Here is a 24,183-nt window from a genome sequence, read left to right on the forward strand (position 1 = left end):
AGATACTGCTTCTTTGTGCAGAAGAGGAAAGTTTGCAATTGTTATAGAGGAGGAACGACAGAGGAGCCAGTGTGTGCTCTAAGACCTTAGGTTCAGTGCACCGAAGAGTCGCATTTTAGGGATAACCCCCCCCGCCACGTATCACGTCGTTAGGTCCCCCCCACTAACTAGAGCTGGCATGGCTGTCTGTGCTGTACCGACGGGCAGTGGAGGCACAAGTGCCCAGGAACTGGTGGGGTCGTCACTGGTAGAGCTGGGAGGGCAGCGTCACCCCAGTTAACGCACACCCTGAGCTCCTTCTGTATGCAGGACTGAGAAGCGGTACCCCTGGGGATTAGTAACCGCCCAGCGTAAACCTAAAGTGAATCCCTGTTGAAAAGCGTAAGCAGGGCAGAGGCGATCGGGGGCCCTTTCTGTCTCTCAGCCGCGGAATAGGCCAATTCGGGGGGGGGGGGGCAGCACGAAGGAGACAGGCCAGGTGGGTACTCACCATGGGCTTCTGGTGGGAAGGGCCAGGGATGGACACTCCACTGCTTGAGTTCACTGCCTTCTTGGTCACCTGCACATACACCTTCCCGTGGTCCTTGGAGACGAGGCAGTGGTAGAGATCGTCGTATTTGACTTCCAGGAAGACGGCCTCTCGATCCACATAGTCCCCACTTTTCAGGAAGTAAACGGCTTTGGAGGAGATGAGCACACAGTAGCTGTCGATGTTCTCCACGGCTATGAAGCTGTGGGAGAGGGGGAAGGGTCAGAAGGGCACACCGAGCGTGGCCTCGACCCACGGCGCCGGGCCGCTCCCGGTCACCGAGCCGAAGGAAGGGGAGGAGGCCTGGTGTGTGGGCTCCCGACCAGGCTCCCTCACGTTTACTACCCCTTGAGCCTCCGTCCCCTCATCTGTAAATCTGGACTAAAGGGGCCAGCGACCTCCCGGGCCCGTATGGCACATGGCCCCGTACACGGGGTGCTGGATCCAAGTAGCTCGGGACGACGACCAGCAGTACAATTTTATACCTGGAATTGCGCTGTGCGGGGTTTCTTTTTCAGCGAGAGTTTTTAGGGAGTTTGAGGCCCAGAGGAAATGGAACCGGGCCTCGCTGGGCAGAACAGAGGGAGAAAATATAATGCCGTTCGATACCCACTGAAGTGGCCGCTGACAACGTTCACACGGGCGGGGTGGTGGGGACGCAGGGGGAGGGCAGAATTAACGAGGTTTCCCAGACAGGCTGCTGCGAGAAGGCGGCACGACGCCTCCAGCATTCGCACACGTGCACCCCGGTCCCTCCTCGTCACGGTTCCAACGAGGCGGCCCAGCCCGGCCTCCGCTCCACGCTTCGGCGACGGGGAACCCGGGAGAATACCACCGCGTGTTCAGAAAACTCTAATAAATTGGAAAGTGCTTTCTGAAGGAAAGCTACAATCCCGATTTGACTAACTTCCAGTCCTTACTTGCAGGGGCTGTAGGGCCACTTGGGGGGGGGGGGGGGCGGGGAATCTCATTCCCCTTCCTCCATGGAGCTCACAGATTTAAAGTGGAAATTTATGCACGTCAAACCTTTCAGCTCAGCTCCTGAATGAAGGGCAGTGACCCTTGGAAACCGCCGCGGCAGCTCTCCGGGGCCTGGCTGCCTCTGTGGCATCTTGTGACAGCCTTCCACAATGGGGCGGCGACATCGAGGGACAGCAAAAGAGACCAGATGACGGCAAGAATACTAAGAGCTGACGACAGGCTGGCTGTCAAGCTCTGGCCCCCTGGGACTTGATGTCCTGAGAGGAATTTCCAAACTGCGGTCGCTGGGCCGAGGGAGGCTCTCCCCGGAGCTGCTTGGGGACTGGGGTCCCAGGATGGCTTTGTTTCTCTGCGGTCACGGAGGCCCGGGCATGGGCTGCTGGGGCACGGGCCCGTCTCCTTTCAGACCCAAGCATGTGCTGGGCACCCGCTCGCCTGCAGGCTTAGAGACCCCCCCCCCCCCCACCCTTCCAGAGCACAACCTATCGAAAGTCTTCCCACCTGACGATTTCCCAGTTCCAACTCCTCCATGAAGCTTGCCTGGAATCCTCCAGTCCTGCCCCCGCTTCTGAATACCTAGCTGCTTTTACCTTCAGAAGCACTGCCAAACCCTCGGCTCTCTACACTGAGGTAAGAGTGGGGTCTGCCTCCTACGCCCCCACGTCTCCCCAGGAGCCCACCCCCACCGAGAGAGCCACCCCCTACACGCTCAGTAAGTATCTGCCTGTTCCAGTTGCCACTTTAATTACAGCCTTGCATGACAAAAATTGGGGTTTATTGTTCTATTCTAACTGGGTGGCAATGCAAGAATGCAGACTTGTAAAGTCTCGATGCCAAAATTAGAAGTACCCTGCAGCTTTTGGTGTCCAGGCCACTTAGCACAGAATTTCCCACATTCCAGGTTCTGACAGTATTAGGGGGACAGCATTATCACTTCATCGAACTAAACAGAATCTAAAATAGCTTGTCCCGGGGCGCCTGGGTGACTCGGTCGGTTGAGTCTGACTTCGGCTCGGGTCATAATCTCGAGGTTCGTGAGTTTGAGCCCCGTGCTGGGGTCGCTGCTGTCAGCGCAGAGCCAGCTTCGGATCCTCTGTCCCCCTCTGTCTCCGCCCCTCTCCAACTTGCGTGCGCTCTCTCTCTCTCTCTCTCTCTCTCTCTCTCTCTCTCAAAAGTAAAAAAATAAAATAGGTCATCTGGGGAAAGAAAAGAGGAAACAGAGAGAGAGAGACAGAGAGAGAAATGAAAAAAGCATCCTGACAGAGAGGAAGCACCGCAGGGCCAGAACTTGCCGCGCAACTAGCATGAAAACCCAGATCAGCTTATAAGGTTTCTGAGCACGGGTGGGCTGGGCAGGCAATGGGCTCTCAAGAGACCCCAAACTTGGCCACCTCAGTTGGGATGAGAGCAGGAATGTGCATTAAAAATTCAACTGATAGGGCGCCTGGGTGGCTCAGTTGGTTGAGCGTTGGACTTCAGCTCAGGTCATGATCTTGAGGTTCATGGGTTTGAGCCCCGCGCCGGGCTCTGTCCTGACGGCTCAGAGCCTGGAGCTGCTTCGGATTCTCCCTCTCTCCCTGCCCCTTCCCTGTTCATGCTGTCTTTCAAAACTAAACAAACGTTAAAAAAAAAAAAATATTTCAACTGAGTTTATTTCCTTTCCTCTGGTCCTTGCCCCCAGTCTCACTCGTTTGGCACCTGCTGTAGCTGACATTTAGGCACAGCCTCTAGAAAGAGCCAAGGCCTTTCCATCCGGGCAGCTGCTCTCACACCGGGGCCAGGGTGGCTGAATTATTAGTGCACTTTCCATACTGGAACACTTTTAGAGGCTTTAAAATAGACTTCCTTCCAAGATGCCACAGAGGGCACAAGTCCTCAGTCAGGCCAGGACTGCTTTGGGAGGAAGCGAGGCCCTGAGCTCGGGTGCTCTCCCGAGGCATCTTCGCACAGAGGCGGAAACACAGGCCGCGAGGGCAGGGAGACGCTGCCAGGCCTGGCGACCCTGAGCAGCCCAGCTGCTGTCCTTCTGGGTCAGTTCCTTCATCTGACGACAGAGGGGATACTACCTGCTAGGAACGTCTAAAGAATTCACGGCCACACAGAAATGTGAGGGGAGAGCAACAGCTTTGTGAACGTGATAGACCTCTGTTCTGTGACCAGGGGCTCCCTTCGTGCCCTGAAGCCACCACGCATTAGAAACACTTTCTGGACATTTACGGGAACTTCTTTTTCTTCTTCTTCTTTATTTATTTGGGGGGGGGGGGCAGAGAGATAGGGAGAGAGAATCCCAAGCAGGTCCCATGCTCAGTGAGGAGCCCGATGTGGGGCTCGATCCCATCATGACCTGGGCCAAAATCAGGAGTCAGACACTTAACTGACTGAGCCACCCAGGCATCCCTCCATGAACTCTTCTAAAGTCTTTTCAAATCAAAAGCAGATCAGAGTCAATGGTACAATGGAGAGCAGGAGGAAGGGAGACCGTGAAGCCACGGCTGGGGTGCCAAGTCCCCAACGATGGTTGGAACAAGAACCCAGAGACTGACTTTGCAAAGCTCTGCCCTCTGTTTCCCCCCTGACGCTTCCCTAGTGCTCCTACAACCAACCACCAAGACTCGGGGTTTCCTGTTGGTCATCTTTCTTTTTGTTACAAAATCTGGAAATCACACCGAAGAATAATTAAAACTGGGCTCTAGACTAGGGGTCTCCTGTTGTGGAGACAGATCCCAAGCATTTCATCTGTGAGGGGACCCACAGCTCAGGGTGATCGGAGCAGTTGGCCGAGGCAGCTTTCCTTCTGCTAAAGGCACTTTCCTCTGTCCCGTTCTTCTCCAGAGCCATGGTGCTTCCCTCCCCTCCTGGCCATCCTCCTGCAGAAGCTTCTCTCCACAGGCTTTCGTGGGCTCCACTTGAGAGGCTCGGGGTTTTGCTCACAGAGCGGCAGCAGCTACTGTTGCCCTGGAGCCCAGTCCAGACCCCTGGCTTCCCACTTGTCTTTCTGGAACAACTGTGTTTCACACGGGGCTGCTTCTGACCCATAAATGAGGGACGATTGTGAAACCTCAGGGGATGACACAGGAAGAAAGCCAGTGTGGTCTCAGGCTGATCCTGAGCACATCCTTCCAGCCTTTGACCTAGTAAGAACCCACAGGGAGGGAGGATGAAAAAAATTGTGGCCTGAAACACAAAGCATCTGGATAAGCTCTACCCTTCAAATATGGAGGGAACTAGGGAAGTCACCCAGCGCCCTGGTGATACATTTTAGGTTGGTACAGACACTACAACTGCTTCTATAAAAAATAAGATTTTTAGACTTTAGGTAAAAGTTTTACTTTTCATCATCCTTTAAGGGGAGAAAGGGGGGCGGGGCGCCTGGGTGGCTCAGTCGGTTAAGTGGCCGACTTCGGCTCAGGTCATGATCTCGTGGTCCGTGAGTTCGAGCCCCACGTCAGGCTCTGTGCCAACAGCTCGGAGCCTGGAGCCCGCTTCGGATTCTGTACTCGCTCTTTCTCTGCTCCTCCCCCATTCATGCTCTGTCTCTCTGTCTCTGTCTCTCTCAAAAATGTATACATGTTAAAAAAAAAAAAAATTAAGGGGAGAAAGAGGGGACTTCGACCTTGGGATCAAGGTCAGAAAGTTTCTTCAGAAAGGCTGGGGCACATGGCTTACATCATTCTCCGAGGTGACAGGTGCTGACAGTGGGTCACTCTGGCAAGGTCCGATGCCACAGAAGGAAAACCCACTCTTGCTAACAACATCCCCCAACCACGAACACCACGGGGGCACTCTCGGGCACTCTCGGCCACCAACGGCATCACCAACGTTAGCTGCGGTCTCTCGCTTGGCGGTAGGTAGCGATGCCCTCTCCAAGTCGCGCAGCTGACATGCGACCAGCCGGCCCTGCCCGTCGCCTCTGCACGGAAGAGGTGCTCCGTTGATGGCGGCCACCGCAATTTCCTTCTTCCGTTGAGACAGACGCTAAGTGACCCTGACGGAGGGGGAGGGCCTTACAAGTCCCCAGACCCTCACGTCAGCAGGCTGGAGAAATGAGTGCCCTTCTCAGCAGCCACATGGAAAACAGGTTCAGGACCAACTAACTGGTCCTTGGGGAGAGAGCAATCTGCCAAGTAACTGCTTCACCCCGCCTCTTCAAGTTGATTTCTTTGTTTTCCTCCCACTTTTTGTTTTTTGCCTTATTAACTCTATTTGTATATCCATATTCTACTCAATTTTGGAGTCATTTCAAAATGGAAAAGTTCTGAGTCATCTTACTGCAAAAGCGCTCCTAGAATACCACCCCCCAAATGTGTCACCCCTCTGAGTCCATCCGTGACCCCCAAATCTGTGTCTGAGCCTGGTTTTCCACACAAATGCATCCCACACATCCTCACACTCAGGATGTGCTCAGCCAGGCTGCTCCTTCTCCTCCACCCCCCTCCCTGCCCCCGCCTGTCACGCTCGCTGGCCGGTATCTTGGTACAGCCAAATGGGCAAGAGGCTTGGGGGTCACTTTCACCCCCTCCTCACTCCGAATCTGTATTTAGCCAGCAGGACTGTGAATTACGCTGATGCCCTCTCCCCAGATACCCTCGACTCCGTCCTCCCCAATCCTTTTCGCTGCCACCGGAGCGAGAGAGAGGTGCCTCCACCGTTCACCGGGCCACTTATGTCCAGGGCGCCGCTGGCCGCCCTCCCACCCCTCGCCCCCGCCACTGCCCTGCCCTCCTGTCTCATCTGACTCTGATCCATTTCTCTGCTGCCGGCAAGGTTCCGTCCTTAATATGTAATTCTGAGTGGGATCGTCTTCAAAAACCTCACCACCGCCTATAGGACAGGTGAACTCGCTGTGGCTCTTAGGCTCTGGGCTGTGAGCCACCTTCCCACATGGGTGCTGCCACCACACCTGGTGAGCCCCAAACCTCCAGAAATGCCAGTAGCTCAGCCACCGTCTGTGCCTGTGCCCGGCACCCTTCTCTGTATACGGGCCCTTCTCTCTTCTCCCCTGGGCACGTTCTCCTCATCCTGCAGGACCAGGCCAACTGTCCACAGCCTTCCCCGGGCTCTCCGAGAATAAATTAATCACTTCCCCTTGAGGCCTCATAACACATGGCTCACGCTTCTATTTTAAAAGCAATCATATGTTACAGATAGTTGGTAATCCTGTCTGCTTCCCCTGCAAGACTGCAAACTCTGCAAGGAAAAAGCACATTTCTTACTCTTCCTGGCACATACTAGCATTCGATACATTTATGCCTTAGGTAGTCTTAGAAACTGACAGAGAATTCACATTGTAAGGTCCTCAGGAGTTTGTCAGAGCACAGGCAACTTTGTATGTTGGATATATTCTACCCAGTAGTCAAGTTAAAAAAAACTCTCTTAGAACTCTTGATCTAATTTACTAAAGATTTAGTCAAGCCATTCATTTTTATCGGCACGGCTGGCTAATCTGTCAAATGAGTTTTAATTCAGGGGCATATCCAAGAATGTCCAATTCCCTAAGTGTCTATGGTTATTGACAGAGTATTTCCAGGTTTAGAAAATGAAAGCTAACGAGCTTTAGCCCATTCCTCAAAAGGACTCGTCTTTTGTTTTTGTTTTGAGACTATATATGTTACCATAAGGCTTATATTTGTGATTCAATGCTGTTAGAATCAACACCATAATCTGTGCTCTAAAAAAAATAAATTCTGATTTCTGTCTCATCTGCAATTTGTCAAGAAAGACAAGATCCAAAATGCCATACACAAGTATGTTTACATGGAGGGCAAGAAAGGAAAATTTTATTTTTGTTTTTATTTCTTTTTGTACTTGAATGTGCTGACCATGTGCACGAATTCCTTTCATCAAACAGAGAAAGAGCTTATTTGGCTGCTGGGCTAATAGGCTATTTTTCTTTTCTTTTTTTTATACTTCTCTGTACTAAAATAAAAACCTCATAAATGTTATTGTCTGAAACAACATTTAAAAAATACAATCCATGGGGCACCTGGGTGGCTCAGTTGGTTAAGCGTCCGACTTTGGCTCAGGTCATGATCTCACGGTTCGTTGCGTCGGGCTGCCTGCTTTGGATTGTGTGTCTCCCCCTCTCTCTGCCCTTCCCTTGCTTGTGCTGGCTCTCTGTCTCTCAAAAAATGAATAAATGTTAAAAAAAATTTTTTTTAAATAATAAAATAAAAAATACAATCCAGTGGTCAAACTCCAGGAAACAGTAGATCAGAGCAGTTTCTTAGGTCATGTGGGTTGCTCATGGGAACCTTTTCTTAAAAGGTAAGAGCCACCCTAAGGCTTACAATGCTGGTGGGTCACTTTGTGATAAAGTTGTAGAAATAAAGTAGGGACTTGTTTTCCTTTCTTTTTCTTCTTCTTTCTTAAATGAAAATGAGATCCCTGGCTACAGATGAGACACTAGTTACAAGGAAAAAATAATTTAATCAGATTGGACAAATTTTACTTTAACATCATCTTAACCCAGGATCCTATTTCAAAACCAAAACTGCAAAGGATGGGAAGCAATGATAATTCTGTAGCATACCAGAGAAGCAGTGGATTCTTCCAAAAACCAAAGCCTTTTTAGCCGGCCAGACCTTAAATCGTATGTCAGTAACTATCTTGTTAATACTAATTAATGAAATAAAATAAAAAAATTAAATGAAACTTGATCTGGGAGAACACAGTTGAAGTGCCCATGGCACTGGGGACTTTGTGGGGTTTTCACTACATCAGGAAGTAATTACACAACATTTTCCAGAAGTGAAACAGTGAGTCTAACTGGAAAAAAATGTGGAAACATTTAGTTAGAACAGTAGAGCAAGGTATTAAAGACCCTTTTAAGGGGTTAACTCTGAAGGAAAATATGCAAATAATTAGGTCTTTAAATATGTTTTTAATTACAAGTCTAGGATAAAAGTCAGAGGTATAATTTGGCAGTTGTGTGTGTTTCTTGAATACTCCTTTCTTGCAAAGTGATGATTCTAATGTTCACGTCACCATGAAGACCCAGCCTGACAACCGAGAATACTTCAGAGAAATATTTGCCGGGTTCCCCGATGGCTTCTTCCTTGTATGCCGAGGAAGGCCATGGTCACGTGCTTTCTTCAACATTCACTGGCGAGATTTAACCCACAAACTTGGGTAGTGACACATGGTTTTCATCTTTAGAGTCAAAATTCATTCATGCCAATATCTTTTCCCAGCTCGTATAAATTTCAAGGGTTTCACGAAATCTATTTTACTGACTTCAGTTTGATTCCAGTTTCCAGCTTTACGTGGCTCTGTTTTCAATGTGCGTGTATCTCACCGGGAACGATCCTACGTTAGCTGTCCTACACCATCTCTCCCTTGTGTTTTTGGCACATGCCATTCTACTGAAAATGAACTTTACAAGGACCGAGATGGTTTGAATTGAATAGCGGCGAGTGGGGGAGGAAATGAAAAGCACAACGTACAATAATTTATAATCTCAACCTTTGACCAGAAAACCTCCAAAAGATGGAAAAGTGAACGTGTATTAATATAATGCCATACTGCAGCTATCCGGCTATCATTCATTCAACAAATATTTATTGAGTGCCTATTAAAACGAAAATCCCAGGGCTCCTGGGGCTGCCCTTCTAGCCGCCTCTGAACCATGCCCTGCTAGACCTGAGGAATGACTCTCTGGGCCTCTGATCCAAGAGTTCCAACAGCAAAGGTGTATAAAGGGCAGCTGTGGCACCAAATCCTCCCCCGAGGAAGCAGGAATAGAAAGTCCCCCCTGGAGTGAAGCTGCCTGGGGATTCTGGGTATTGCAATGGTGACCAGAGCCAGGGCTAGACTAAAAGAGCAAAACAGATTCAAGAAGCATGCTGTGGACGGAACGGTGTCCCTGCATTAGCCTTATGCCAAGGCCCTGTTTGGAGGAAGGAAGTAATGGAAGTGATTAAGGTTAAATGACGTCTTAAGGGCAGGGCCCTGATCCTACAGGACTAGTGTCCTTATAAGAGACACCAGAGTTCTTGCCCTTGCATGTTCTCAGACAGAAAGTGTCCACCTGCAAGGCTGGAAGAGAGCTTCCACCAGGAACCAAACTGGCAGGTGCACCTCCAGAACTGTGAGAAAATAAATTTCTGTTTTTTCAGTCACCCTAACTATGGTACTTTTTATGGCAGCCTGAGCCGAAACAGTATCATGTCTCATCAAGAGACCTTCCAGTAACACTGCAGGGGGCCTGAGTTACCCAAAACGCATCCGGGAAGATGCCACGCTACCCAGCAAGCAACAGATGAATTCTGGACTTGGTTTTTGATGTCTCCATTCAAATACTGCTATAAAAATATGAGATGAGGTCAGCTTAACGCTGTCTCTAACAATGACAATGAAGCCTATCCTGAATTAACCTCTGCTTCAGACACTCCTCCATCAGACAAAAAATATTCATGGCCCTCAGAGCCCTCCCTCTCTTGCTTTAGCTTAAAGGAGAGAAATGAGCATTAAAAGAAATTAAACAAGCATTTTGCTACTCGCCAGGCACAACCAGCTGCCTTCTCTGGACTGGAGGGTCTAACACCAATTTAAGTTAATGAGCTTTTTTTTTTTTATGCTAATAGGTCTCTGCAGAATATCCTAAGATAGTGATATACTGAATCCTATTGTGTCAACTTGGAATAATTTCACTAACCAAAAATACTCCAAGACCCTAGGTATATAAGGCCTCCCTTTCAAAGAGTAACAAAACACTCTTTTAAAAATTGCTTTTCTTGGGGGACCTGGGTGGCTCAGTCGGTTGAGCGTCTGACTCTTGATTTGGCTCAGGTCAAAATCCCAGTGTCATGGGATCGAGCCCTGTATCGGGCTCAGTGCTGACTGTGGAGCCTGCTTGGGATTCTTTCCCCGGCCCTTTTCCCCTGTTTGTGCACGCTCTCGCTCACTCTCTTTCAATCAAAAAAAAAAAAAAAAAAGTCTTAAAAATTGCTTCTCTAAAATTTTCAGACACTAGTTGCCCTTTGTTTCTGTTTTTTTTTTTTTCATTACTGTTCTGCAGCAAACAGTAGAACACCAAAGTTTAAGGACGTTTTACAGAGAAAAAGGCCTTAAAACTGAGTACGTCCCATTCACGATCTCCTCTCTTTGAACAAACTGGAGAGGCACCACCACCTTCTAGAAACAAAACCCAGATGTCCCACTGTGGAACCCAGTTTGAGAACCTCCGCTTGAAGTCAAAGGCTTTGCACGATAGTGATACCTAGACCCGTAAAAGGTTTGGGTCAAGGAATCTTCGACAAGTTCCACTCCAACGCCTAAGAGTCACGAGGGCGCCTGGAACAAGAGCAACTACTTAGACTCAGAGACAGAAAAGATAACTCGGTGCTCTCCCGAGGCTCCACTTACAATTCGTCCTGAACGTTGTCGGTCAGTTTGAAGAGCTGCTCCTGCCCTTCTGCCTGGCTCTCAGAATAGCGGGGCAGCAGCCCCTGGGGCCCGGTGCAGCAGCGCGGTTTGCGAACCCTCTGGGCTTGAGTCCTGGATGGGTCAAGGGACAGAAAGCAAGGAGGTCAAGCATAACGGTTGACACGATTTCCCTTCTTCGTCTGAAATACAAAGCACCACGTGGCACAGGCGGAGCCTAACTTTAGCGACCGGAACTGAGCGATGGCATCAGCTATGAGCGCACTCGCTACGAAGACAGGGCTGCTCAGGACTCCAGTTTTGACCAGAGCCTTGTCTCCGCCATCTTCCGTGTGATCACGGACAAGTGAGTGGGCTTCTTGCACCCCGGGTTCCAGTTCTCTCTGTAAAACGGGATGAGGACGCCTACCTCACAGGACTGCAGTGAGGATCAAACAGAATCGTGCCGGCCGCGCCTGCGCCCCACAGGACGTGGGCTATCTACCGGTGACGACTCCTGTTGTTGTTCCTAAGCCCTCTCCTTGGGAAAACCCCGCTTTTCTAGGAACCTTCAGGAGAGGCGCCTCTGGACTCGCAAGGGACAAGAACGGCGAGGGCACCGGGGCATCTAGGAAGCGGACAGCAGGCTTCTGGGCTTCTTCGAGATGAGCTCAGCTGTCTGGGCCCAGGGCGAGGGACACAGGAATCCTATGAGGGAGCAGAAACGCTCCATGGACCGGTCCCAGGCCACAGTCTGGGACTCTGCAGCGACTCTCACTCACGCCATCCGGCTGTCGGTTGCCCAAAGGAATCTGCTTTGCCATGGCTTTCGGGGTAGGCCGATGTTGTCTTTTTCCACAAACCATATACAGGGTAATTGGTAAGTACTTTTTGGTGTTTTCCTAGAAACAGGAGTCCATATTTGTCTTGGAAAGGCTGTGCATATTTCAGATGACTGATAAGAGTGCGCCGGGTCTGTCCTCGGCCTTGTACTCGCTGTACTTTTCATTATTTGTTCCTGGATTCCACTGAAGCAAAACAACCCTCTCTAGACACAGCTAGCGGCAAGCAGGAAGGCTCGCGCACTGACTCACAGCTTCAGAACCGTGTACTCACAGTAGTGTAGAAATTTACTGCAAAGGTGAAAAGTGCCCTACCGGGCAAACGGGAGTACTAATACGGACGGGAACAGTCTAAAAACTCAGCACAGGCTACGCGACACTGGGACACCACAAAGCACTCCTGGACCCAGGTCAACCCTCCGCTCACCGGGCCGTGGTGTCTGAAGGCCCATACCTGGTTGATGTTTGCTATGTGCCAGAGAGCCACAAGTCCAGTGGTACACTTTTAGAAGTTCAGCACTAAGGATGCCCGAGATACCACTACATGAGCTCGTCAGGGATGCTGTAAGAAGCCTGTAAAGAGGTTTCAGTGATCTGTACTGAGGGAAGGGGTGAAACAACTTTAATTCATGTCATGTACTGACATATTCCCGCTACACACCGTCTCCGTTTCTGCTTGAAGATTTCGGCCTTGTAAACGTTGGTCTCAAGATTTAGTTGGCTGTTTACATGCTAACTACCGGCTGAGGGGAGGAAGGGAAGTGTAAGGAGCCGCCCGCCGTGGGGTCCCCAGTGGTGAGGTCGGACACCTGCTCCCGTAAGGGTGCTGGCAAACCAGGGCAGGGAGCGTGGCACGCTTGCCCAGGCAGCAAAGCCCTGCTCTGTCTGCCTGGCCCCCGAGACAGCTACTGTCGGTCCAAGCCTGCCAAGGGCAGGCTCATCAAGGGTCCTTTTCCCAAGGCAGTCCTCCTGTTCTGTCACCTGGAAGAGCTTCTGGCTATCGTGACAGAAGCCCCAGAAGCCCTCCCAAGAGGAACAAGATACGATTTTGTTTGTTTGTTTATATTTTTGAGAGAGCGAGCGAGCGAGCGCGCGCACAGGCAGGGGAGGGGCAGAGAGAGAGGGAGACACAGAATCGGAAGCAGGCTCCGGGCTCCGAGGCGGCAGCACAGAGTCTGACGTGGGGCTGGAACTCGTGAACCGCGAGACCGTGACCTGAGCCGAAGTCAGATGCTTCACTGACTGAGCCAGCCAGGTGGCCCCCGCCCCCAACAGCTTTTCAGTATAAGGTTTCATCCTGATGCCTCTCCCCACATCTTCCCAATCCACTGGGAGGTCCACAGGCTCAACATCCATATGGACTCCCAATCCAACTACCACTCCATCTCTGTCATGACTAACAAACAATCTCTGGATTTCTAATGGATTATTACAACAGTCTTGTAATTTATTCTATTTCCACCCTTGTCCGTTCTCCTCATGGCAACGAGAACGATACTTTCAAACTACAAGTTAGATTAAGTCAGCCATGTGTCAGCACGCATTTGCTTCACATCCCACTTAGATAAACTATTCACGTATTGCTTGGTGCCCCATTTGGAACATAAGCTCCATGACAAGAATTTTGTTTCATTCACTGCTATCCTGGGATCTAGAACAGTACCTGGTTCGTGGTAGAAAAGCAGTAAATGTTAGTTGAGTAGCTGAACGAATGCATTTGTGGGTGGGTAGGGGGTCAGCATAAGGGCCATTTTAACCATGGAACTCAAAAGCAAAGGTGGTGTACTAACTTTGGTGGAGAGTTTGAAGACCAGAGATTCTGAGCCTTGAAGGTCAACAAAGTTAAGGGAAAATGTGAACCAGATAGAATCATATCTTCCTGACAGAAAGGTCAAGGATTTGTGTTTATATAGCCCGCTGATCAAAACCAAGGAAGAGACATGAAGGCATGGTCATGAAATTAATGTCTTTGCTAACACATGTAATTTCCTTAAAAGAAACAATCTTTTCATTAGTACCAAGAGTGGGAACAACATGCTACACCGATGAGAAGAAAACTTACTCAGAGTCCCTAAATTCCTCCGGTGGGATCCAAAGGAGCCAGGGAAGTCAAGGAAAGGAGGCTTGTTTCTGGACCTGAGCTCCTGGAAATCACATCTTGTAACAACCATGGAATAGTTGAAAATGTAAGTAAATGTACCCCGTGTTATCACATTAGCAAATAGTTGGCTGGGGCGTACAGTTATTTCTTGACTCCGTGGCATCCCTCAGGATCCTCCCCAAAATTCACTGACCCAACTCACCTCCACTCCCAGCACATCTTTGAACTTGCTAACTATAAGCCCACCCAAATGCTGGAGAACAGGAAGGAAGAGTAGCTCCCTTGTGGGTACACACTGCCTCTGTTAGGTTTCTTATCTGTCTTTCCAACAGGTTGCACACTGTCTTCCCATTTCCAAGGTCCTCATTCTGTGACCAACCAACCATCCAGGGGAGGCTGGGTGTAGTGCTCAGACACTGCTGATAGGAGGAGCTCACTGGGGCTTCAAGGGCCATGGACACAGAAGAAAAAAGAGCTCAGCTCTGCCATAGGAGGAAACAGCCATGACTCCAGGGGCTATCAGAAGGGGTGGTTTAGAGATGCTCTTACCTAGGAGCACAAAGGCATTAAAGGAACTCTTCCCAGAATCCCCTACTGCTTCATCACTGTTGGTACCTGAAAAACTATTCTTTCTTCTCCAAAATTTACCTGAATTTTTAACCTCTGAGGTCCTAGTGGGAGGCTGCAGGGGTGTGTGTGTGTGTGTACTTAAAGTCAATGTGTGTCCACAAATATGGCACCAAACTTAATCAAATGATTATGAACAAAAACCAGTAAGCTGGTATTTCAAACCTTGTAAGCCAGCAAGAAGTTTAAAGTGCTATTCTCCCGGGCAGGCCACTGTGTGATGCAACTGTCCTCTCCATCCATCGATGATGGCACTGTAAATTCAGGTTACCCTTTGAAAGCAGTATGGCCGTAGGTAAACAGCGATCTTGTCTGTTCACGCTCTGTGACTGGGTAGTACCATGTGTCTACTTTAGATTTACAATTCTTAAGTAACTTTTATGTATTCATGTTCCCTGTGAGCCTGCGGGCACCTGGAGGGAAAGGACTCTAATTCCCTAGTTCTTTGAACTGGGCTTTAGGACTATGCTCATCAGTATCCTCAGTTCAAGGCCTACTGTCCTCATTGGCCTTTTTCTTGGTTTTAAATGGTGGAGTAAAATCTGTGAAACCACCATCCCCAGCACAAAAACGCCATCACTGGCCACAGCCTGTATCTCTCTGTGTGGTCCTCTGCTGTGCCCCCCCACCCCTCCTCCACCTAAGACAGCTACTATTCTGAATCTTCAGTATAGTCTCTGCTTTTAGTTGTTTTAGGCTTTTCAAAAAGGCGGTCATTGCCTCTTTATGTCTTGGGACTTACTTCTCCCTCAAGACATACCTGCTAAGAGTCAGCCACCCTTCTGTGTGCACCTAGAATCATCTATCGTACCTACTTATTATCATCATCCCATTGCACGGATATACTACCATCCATCCATTTTCCTGTGGGTGGTACAAGGGCTATTTCCAGGGTTTGCTGCTACGAACATTCCCGTACACGTCTCCCGGGGAATGGAGGCAAGAGCTGCTCTGGATATATACAGATTTAGGAGGTGTTTGCTGGATCACCAGGCATCAGTGTTCGCCTACCAAGACAATTCAAACTGTTTCCAAAGTGGCTGAAACAATTTACACTCCCACCGACGGTGCACTCGAGAGAGCCCTGCGATCTACATCCTTTCAACACTCGGTCCTGTCTAGAAGAGAGCACTGTCCAGTAACACAGCCACTGATCACGAGGGGCTACCAAGCAACTAGAATGTGGCCAGTGGGACCGAGGAACCGGAATGTTAAAACTTGAAAGTAATTTAAATTTAAACTGCGCGTTGAACAGTACTGGTCTAGACCCTCCCGTTTCTGCTCCTTGAATGGGTACAAAATGGCATCCTGTGGCCTTCTCCTCGTTCCTGCCTCCTCTTGTCAACCTAAAGGATGGTGGCGGCTGTTAAAAGAGAAGGAGGAGGCTAGATGCTGGAGCCGAGGGTCGACGTCCAAGGCACTCTGGCCCACCACTGCCGGACCAGCCTCTGGCCTCCCCCGGCTGCCTCGCTCCCTTTCTCGCGATCACCTTCACTGTCAAGACGTGCTGCGTCTTGGGCAGGGTCTTGGCAATCCTGGGGATGATGGAGCGTCCATTACACAAGAGGTGGCAAACCTCTGCCCGCTCACCTCTCGTTAGTTGACGGCGTCTCTTACCCCCGCTTGACATAAAAGATGGCTTAAAACACGAGTCTGTTTGGTGCACAGGCGGCAACCCTGCCTCCACAAACCTTTGTTTAGCCAAAGGTCTGTGGTGGATTTAATTGCTGCCAGCTGGGGGCTTGTCGGCCATTTTAAGCTCTCAGCTGCTGCGGTTTATAAATTTCACAGTGTATAGAAAGAAGCAGGCCTTCCAGTCAACCGGCTAATCCAAAATGTCAGCACCAAATGAACTTGAGCTTTGAACTCCATGAAAATGTCAGAGAGTCGGCGGTACGGCAGGGACGACTCTTCCCCCAGGGAAGGGGCTGCTGATACAGTGGCTGATACTCGGCAGATATCCACCCAGGGACGGCGATCAATACGGGCCGGGTCTGCGTCTGGCCAGTGCTATCTGACATACGCCGGGGGCCCCAAACCAAAGACGAGGATCATGAAAACACTCCACGTCATTTTCCTTTAGCAACTATAAATCCAAACAAGGTGACACAAGGAGAGCTAACCAATTCCACTCGGTTGATCTTGCCTTTCAGCCTGAGGGTCAACAGTTGGCCAACCGCGATTTGTTCTTTGCTTATATGATGAGTAACTGTGTCACAGCCCTATTAGTTGAAGACAGATGTTGCACACACATACGCATACCCCTGTACAGCTTATGTTAGGCTATTAGTTGGTTGAGAAATTTGTCATGGTCAATGTCTATCAACCAAGTGAGGTTCAAAAACAATCAGTGAATGAGGAGAGAGTGTATGTGTCAAACATGTGACTTCCTAGTACAATAGACCGGTTTATTCAACCTACCACTGCCATCTTCCTTAGGGGCTGTGTGTACTGACCCCAACAAAGTGATGGATTGTGCCTGCATTTACTTTGTGTGTGTGTCCAAGACTTTTGTTTTAATTAAATATCTTACAGATATATACTGTGCTCGACTGAGCACAAACAATTAGGCTGAGAACAGAAGGCCAACCCAGACTATCTTCAAATACTGTGAACAGGTGACAGCTACGAGATACCAGGATTCTCGACTGAATGGTTCAACCAAACATTTGACAGTCCTCTAGAAGGACTCAACGGTCTACCTAAATAATACTTTGCACTGGAGTGTATGAATTGGTTAAAACTTCCTCTGATACCCACTGCAGTATAGTGTCTGGAAGTTCGAGAAGCCTGTCACGCCAAGAGCTGTATCTCCTCTCCGACCTGTAGCCCTCTCATCTCTATCCACTTTCAAGGACTAAGTGGAAAAGCATTTTTCCTCCACGGATTTTACTCCTTTCAGCGGAAACCGTAACCAGAGGGCATTCTGCGAGAGGGTGAAGGCCTCTCAAGATTGGCTCAGTTGACAGGCGAAATTCTTCCCCAGAGTTCCATGACAAACAGAAATCTACTTTCCAGAACCCGCTCGGACACAACATTCAATCCATAGGGTTAATAATAATTGCTGAGCTCTGGCTGCACTAAGCCTTGAACCTAGAAAACTGTGCCAAATATCCGCTACGACGATTTGGATTTTGAACACACCAAAAAATCGGTTGGGCAGAATGAAACCAAGGATCCAAAGTAAGACAGCCAGGAAAACGAGCCTGCTTAGAGCCTTGTGTCTGCCTCTGCACCCCCCCCCCCGTCCCCGCCCCATTTAATGACTTTTCCTGAGCTATCACATGCACAGGCCAGCACTAGGCCTCTGGGAAGACAGGGATGAATCAAGTTTCCAGGAACCTTGCTGGAGTCTAATGTAGAAGATAAACAAAAGCAGGCAATTCTAATGCGGCACGGAGGCACTAGGAGAGGGGCCGTGTGACCTGACGGCCCAGAGGCCAGGCTCTACAGCCAGGCTGCAGGGCAGAACTCCAGTTCCACCACTCATAAATCGTGACCTGTGGCAAGTTGCGTAACCTCTTGGAGCCTTGGTTTCCTCATCTGTAAAATGGGGATGACAATAACGAGACTGCTGTGAGGAGTACATAATGCATACTGTGCTCATAAGAGGCAATGAATAAAACGTCTCCTATGAGGATGATGCATCCGTGGAGAGGGCCGTGGGCACACGAGGGGGGCCTTACCGAGCTTAGGCAGCTGAGGCCAGGATGGGCTAGGGTCCCACATCCAATCCTTTTTTTTTTTAAATGTTTGTTTATTTTTGAGCAAAAGAGAGTGCGAGTGGGAAGGAGCAAGCAGAGAGAGGGGGACAGAAGATCCAAGGATGTCAAGCAGGCTCCGTGCTGACAGCAGGGAGCCTGATGCGAGGCTCGAACTCACGAACTATGAGATCACCACCTGAGCAGAAGTCCAACTGACGTTCAACCGACTGAGCGACCCGGGGCCCCATCCAACATCCAATCTTTCTCACTCGGTTTTCTTATTGGGGAGGTTGCTTCAAACAGAAAATTTTCCCTTTTCCTTCTGCTTTCTTGTTAACATTCTACTTCCTTGTCTCTAGAGTTCTGAAGTCATATGTGTAAAAACGCACAAAATCCGCACTGTTATCGTTGCAACTGAAAATGAGGGAAAGATGCTATGCACGAAATCCTTAGGAACTGTATTACCATAGCTGTTAGATTTTTAGTCATTTGACATCCTGCAGTGGGGACAACATTTCTTGGGCAGGACTTTCTCCCATCAGTGGGATTCACACCTGACTTGTTTATAGGGGTCAAGGCTTCCTATAACCCAACACATGTTTTGGGGACCCCATGACATTGCAACTGTGACAGCTGGTAGGACTCATGCCAACAGATAGGCCTATTGAGATTTAACCTCTAAGAACAACCCTACTCCCAAGTTTTTTCTCCGAGGCAACTAACTGCCCCAGGGGGGAGCCTACCTGTTCCTGAGGCCAGGGGAGGGGCAAAGGCAGCTGGCCTCATTAAGAGTTCCAATCCAGTGGATAATGCCATAGTGAGATTACAGCCTGATAGCCTCAGATTTCCTAAAACGCCTTTTTGCATGCATTCAGGGGTTGCTTGGCTTTTTTAAAAAAATAGACAGCTTATAAAGTGGTTTGCAGCTTTCGACATCTTTACAAAAACGAGGTATCTGACCCACACAAGCCTCGTCTGTGTTCTAATCACAGCGTTCTGAATCAGAGTGTGGTGCTTACGGGCATCTCTCAAGCCACAGGCACATTCCTTGCCAACCTGTCACCCCCAAATGTCAGTCCTAAGGTATTTCGCCTGGGCCAAAATACACAATTCCTGGTAAACTTGATTTTGTGGCTATTGAGCGCAAATGCTAATGATAAGCTGATTAAACCAAAGAAACCAGATATTTTCAGATTGATTTCTGGCAAATGATGACACAATTTCTTTCTTTTAATCTTTACATTATCTACCTTCTCCCAAAAGTTGATCTCTTTTAAGAGAAATGAAATTTAGGAGCATGGTGTTACAGAGAGGAACGTAAGGCTTTGGAAAAAGACAAACACAGACTGAAATCCCAGTCCGTTCACTTATCAGCTGAGCGACCTCGAAAAAGTTACCAGACTGCCGGCAGTCTCCGTTTGTTCATCAAGAAATGGGAAAGTGGTACTTACGTGGTTGGTAACGTTGAAATAACATACGAAAAGCACAGAGCAAAGAGCCTGGCACAGAGTAGGTACTCAGAAAAGTTGTCTCCCTCTCTCCTACCCTTATTCAGAATTCTTAGGCGCTAAGTCAATGGAAAATACCAAAGCGCACAACTTTTAAAACTCAGATTTAAAATTTCAGCCTGAAAGAACACGACGGAAACATGATTTACTGAGCGTGTATGAATGATTCACAAGGAGTACGTCAAATGTTTGAATGCACAGGTATTTGCTGAAGGAACCAGTGCCTGAGTGTTTACTCACCTGGCCACCCCAGGCCCCCTGTGTGCTTAAAGAACTGTCCTTAAAGGACTACAGCTAATCCACCTAGCAGCTCAATAAACTACACCAATTGTCAAATTCTTACAATGGGAATTGATAGTTTTAGAACGGCGCCATTAATAAAGTTCATCCAAACGGAGATTTTCAGAAGCTATTTTTGGTGGCGGAACACTCTCTCTAAATGAAGTTTGTAAGAGAACCTGAATACGTCCAATCCCTGAAAACGGAGCTGCCCTGACGAGGGGCAGGGGACGTGCCTTCAGGCCGCGGCCTCCCGCTCTCCCGTGTGAAGGGCCTGCCTCACAACCATGGCGGAGCAGGCACGGGGTGCCGCAGCTCACCAAGGGGCCTGCTTGTGATTTGTCTGCTTTATTCTAGCCCACCTGCTCATCCAGGTCGGAAGTTTTAGACATTCTTCTACCATCAACCAGAGTGTGGTAGAGGGTGAGGTGGAAAAGGACACAGAGGGGATGGGAGAAGCAGCCTCAAAAACGGACAAGACACGCAGGATGAACCGCGGTCGCGAGAATCAAAGTTTGCGCACAGCCTCCACACTCCCAGGGATAAACAGGCTCTGCTCCAGGCCGAGGTTGGACCTGAGGTGGCAGAGGGACACTCCTAGGCCCCGGGAGGGTTCACAGAGCCAGCTGTGCCACACCCCCTTTTCAGCCACCCAACTCTTCCAGGGAGGGGGCCTGGAAGGCGTGGGAGGTGTTGAGCAGAAGCTACGTGGAACCAGAGATTTTTTTTGTCCGTTCTACACACTGTTGTACCCCAGCACCTAGAACAGTACCTGAAATGCATGTTCATGCACACATAAGAAATGAGCGGGCCGGTGGCCACAAGACTGTGTCAGAACCGGTGGCAGAACGGCCACAGCTGCTGCTGCTGAAGCCAAGGGAGTGGAGGAGGGGCAGTCGAAGCCCGAGAAAGGCCGGGACTTGGTCACAACCCAGGAACCCCCGGAGCACAGGCATGCTGGTCATTCCCTAGCGGAGGCACGCTAGAAAGTTACTGCCTCGGTCAAGTTCTCCCAGGCGGCAACTGGATAGCTGCCTGGTGGCCTCGGGGGACCGTGCACCATCTGCACTTTTCCAGCAGAGAAGAGAGTGGGGCCTGGCATTCTGGAAGTTGCTCAGGGGCCCAGTCTAATCCAGTCTCGACACTCAGCACTTCCGCAGCTCCGAACCCGCTGACCGAGATGGCCGATTCTCTGCACTAGCTCGAGTTCCAAGGAGAACCCCCTTCAAAGGATTTTTGCTGTATGGCTTTCATTAGTGCAGTCCCAAGTTTGAGACTCTTGTGACCTAGAAACATAAAGGGATCAGCCAATCAATCACCTACTTCTCATCTTCCTGCTGACCGGCTGGTGCTTGTTTATTGTTTGCCATCAAATGTAACCTATGGCTGAGCTTTCTCAGAAGCCAAGACCACCTCTAGTCGAATCTGCCCTCTACAAACAAGAGATGGCACCTTCTCTTTGAACTTGTGTCAAACTGGCTCTGGCCCACCATTCCGGTGCCCTCGAGAATATCTTGGAGTTTTCAGGCAATGGAAGAGGTGTTTCTTTGTTCGGGCTCTTGCTGCAGTGCCTGGGTATAAAGCCAGAGGAGGACTAAGGGAAGGGGAACATCCATGTATCTGAGTGGGGAGTGGGTTCAATGGTGTCCTTCCTCTTTGGACAGGAAGGAAGCAGAACACAAGCTAGCAGCAGGCCCCTGTGGGGCCTCCACAAAAGGTACACGTCCTACCTGGTGCCATGGTGTTCAACCTGGTGACAAAGGACTGTTCTTTATTTGGCGATAAGAAGGTCACGCTGCCTTACAATTAAATGCTGCCAGCGCGAACATGAATGGGACTGATTGCCATAGTCCATCAACCCTTGGCAAACTGGTTTGTTTGGTCTGGACAGCAAACAACATTCCACACTACTGGATTTTTTTCTCCCAGATCCCCTGCGGCCCCATCACCCCCCAAAACCTTTTTTCAAAAATTACAATCTGTTCTGCTGTCTCAAGTTACATTCTGTAAATAATAAGCAACACTGATGAAATGCAAAGAGCTGAAAATATGTAAAGCAGAAAGATCTGCAATATGTCCCACATCTGTGTCACATTAAACATGCACTCAACAGATTTGTGGATTCCTGTCTAATCAGCACACAGGGGTGACGTGGGCCAGCGGGGCTCTTGTGCCACATGCCACAGCAGGGCTGAGGGCCACCGGAGGCAGGCAGGGAGGGGCAGGAGTTGGTCCTGGGAGGTGCATGCGCCAAGCTCGCGATGCAGGCGACATGGGGCTGCCGGCGGCCTCCGTTTTGGCACATGCGCGGTAGAGACCGGCGGGCGACCGCTGTGGTGAGGTCATGGGAGAACAACCACTCGGACCCCTCCTTCGTCGTCCTCGATGCTGCTGAAGCTGGGCCCGTGGCGGTTACACTAAATAACATGTTTTAATGACCAAATGTCTCATTTGAAGGAGTTGGCTCCATATACATTACAATGACTACAAAATAAAAATAGAACAGAAGGAAACCACTTAAAGTGCATTTGGTAAAATGCTTAGAGGCTACCAGAGATGACAGTTGTTACGCCAGGCAAAATTGGACGCCATCTTTCTTTCTTCCAAGCCTTTCTCTCTCTCACGTGCACACACGCGGAGGCACAGGCACGCGTACTCCCTTTAAGAAAAATTGGCACAGGGGCGCCTGGGTGGCTCAGTCGGTTAAGCGTCCGACTTCGGCTCAGGTCATGATCTCACGGTTCGTGGGTTCGAGCCCCGCGTCGGGCTCTGTGCTGACAGCTCAGAGCCTGGAGCCTGTTTCAGATTCTGTGTCTCCTTCTCTCTGTGACCCTCCCCCGTTCATGCTCTGTCTCTCTCTGTCTCAAAAATAAATAAACATTAAAAAAAAAAAAAATTAAAAAAAAAAAAAAAAAAAAAAAAGAAAAATTGGCACAGCATAAAAGAGAAACTGGCATGTTTTAAACTTGTGGCATCGTGTTGAGTCCCTGAGTGATTATAAGGCTCCCTGTTGGAAAAAACCACATTCAGACTCAACAACGAGTCTTTCAACGGAGGAGCACAAGGGCCTCTAAGGATCTTCCACGGAAAAACTTAGTGTGTCACCGCCTCAACCAGCTCTCTTATATCTGTATTTTCCCCACCGACCTTAAGTGAGAGAGACACCAGAGTGAAGGCTGCTGGGCCGCCACAGTCCACGGTATGTCCACGCAGCTGCATTTATTGTGTGGACTATACACGGGGCATGTTCATTTCACGACATTCTTATAGGAAGCTGTGAAGTTAGTATTCCATTTCATGGAGGAGGAGATCATGCCTTAGAGAGATTATCAAGATTGCTTAAGGCCATCCAGCTGCTAAGTGGCAAAGCCAAACTTGATCTCGGGTCTTTCTGATTCTCCTGGACTCGGTCAACTTGTTGTGAGTGCTGATGAAAATGTCTTTAATAAATACTCTGACCCGTCACTGTGTTGAGCATTCTGGGGATCCTAGAGGAAGACCAAAGAAGGCAGAAGCATGACCTCAGGAAGGTTATAGTCCAGTTGGGAAGGTAAGATGGACACCCTTGAAATGGGTGGGGAAGAAACCCAGACACTGCATCGGTGAGGAGACAGCTAAGGGCATCTGGTACCATGCAGACAGAGGGCATGATGGGAAGGTCTGGCTTCAAGCAGTGTCCTGCCTACAAGCGGAGCAAGATTTTTATTAAGACAACAAGGTATGGCATCAGTACTAATCTGCCACGTTTTACAACAGGAGCTGGCGGTAATCAAATACTAAGAAACAGGAAGAAACGAACCACGGGATGAAAGCCGGCCAGCAGACCACACCACACAGTATCCTAAACCGTCTGACTGAAGCCTCATTCTCAGTGCTAAGGCACCCGACTAGAGCTGTGACAGCTCTCCTTTTATAAAGTGAAGGTGGAGACGTTAACTCACAGGGATTCACACAGTGACTAATCTCAATTTCATTAATATTTGGAGGAAAGATCTGTACTAATATGGATGAGAAACAGATTAAATGACAATTATTGGGAGGGTTGGGCCGAGACAGGCTGGGAGGAGACAAAGCCAAACACTAAAAAAGGGAGACAAACTTCGATCTCAAGAGCTGTGAAAAGGGTTGGGGTGAAGAACAGGCAAAGATAATTCCCAAAACAAGAAATCCAAACAGCCAACTGAAGTAAGAAGAGATGCTTCCACACTCCTAATTATCAAAGAAAGGCACTCAGTGACGTGGAAAATTCGCT

General features: G+C 49.3%; 1 protein-coding gene and 1 non-coding gene across 13 annotated transcripts in view; both read right to left on the minus strand.

Annotated features, from left to right (window-relative positions):
- Positions 1-24,183, minus strand: part of VPS13D (vacuolar protein sorting 13 homolog D) — a 257,776-nt gene that overhangs the window by 4,071 nt on the left and 229,522 nt on the right. For 11 of the 12 annotated variants that reach the window (XM_078452393.2, XM_078452389.2, XM_078452388.2 and 8 more), the window contains 2 exons: positions 10,874-11,005; positions 491-731 (listed from right to left, as the gene is read on the minus strand). In XM_078452393.2, the coding sequence (XP_078308519.2) occupies positions 491-731; positions 10,874-11,005 (373 nt within the window). Of the gene's footprint in view, positions 1-490; positions 732-10,873; positions 11,006-12,786; positions 21,218-24,183 lie in introns of those variants that run through there. The other variant, XM_078452394.2, reaches the window with a different exon arrangement.
- LOC132674130 (small nucleolar RNA ACA59) lies at positions 152-289 on the minus strand. Its single transcript, XR_009608438.3, has one exon. It is a non-coding gene; the product is annotated as a small nucleolar RNA ACA59 (small nucleolar RNA).

This window comes from Panthera onca, chromosome C1 (genome assembly GCF_046562875.1).
Source record: "Panthera onca isolate mPanOnc1 chromosome C1, mPanOnc1 haplotype 2, whole genome shotgun sequence".
NCBI lineage: Eukaryota > Metazoa > Chordata > Mammalia > Carnivora > Felidae > Panthera > Panthera onca.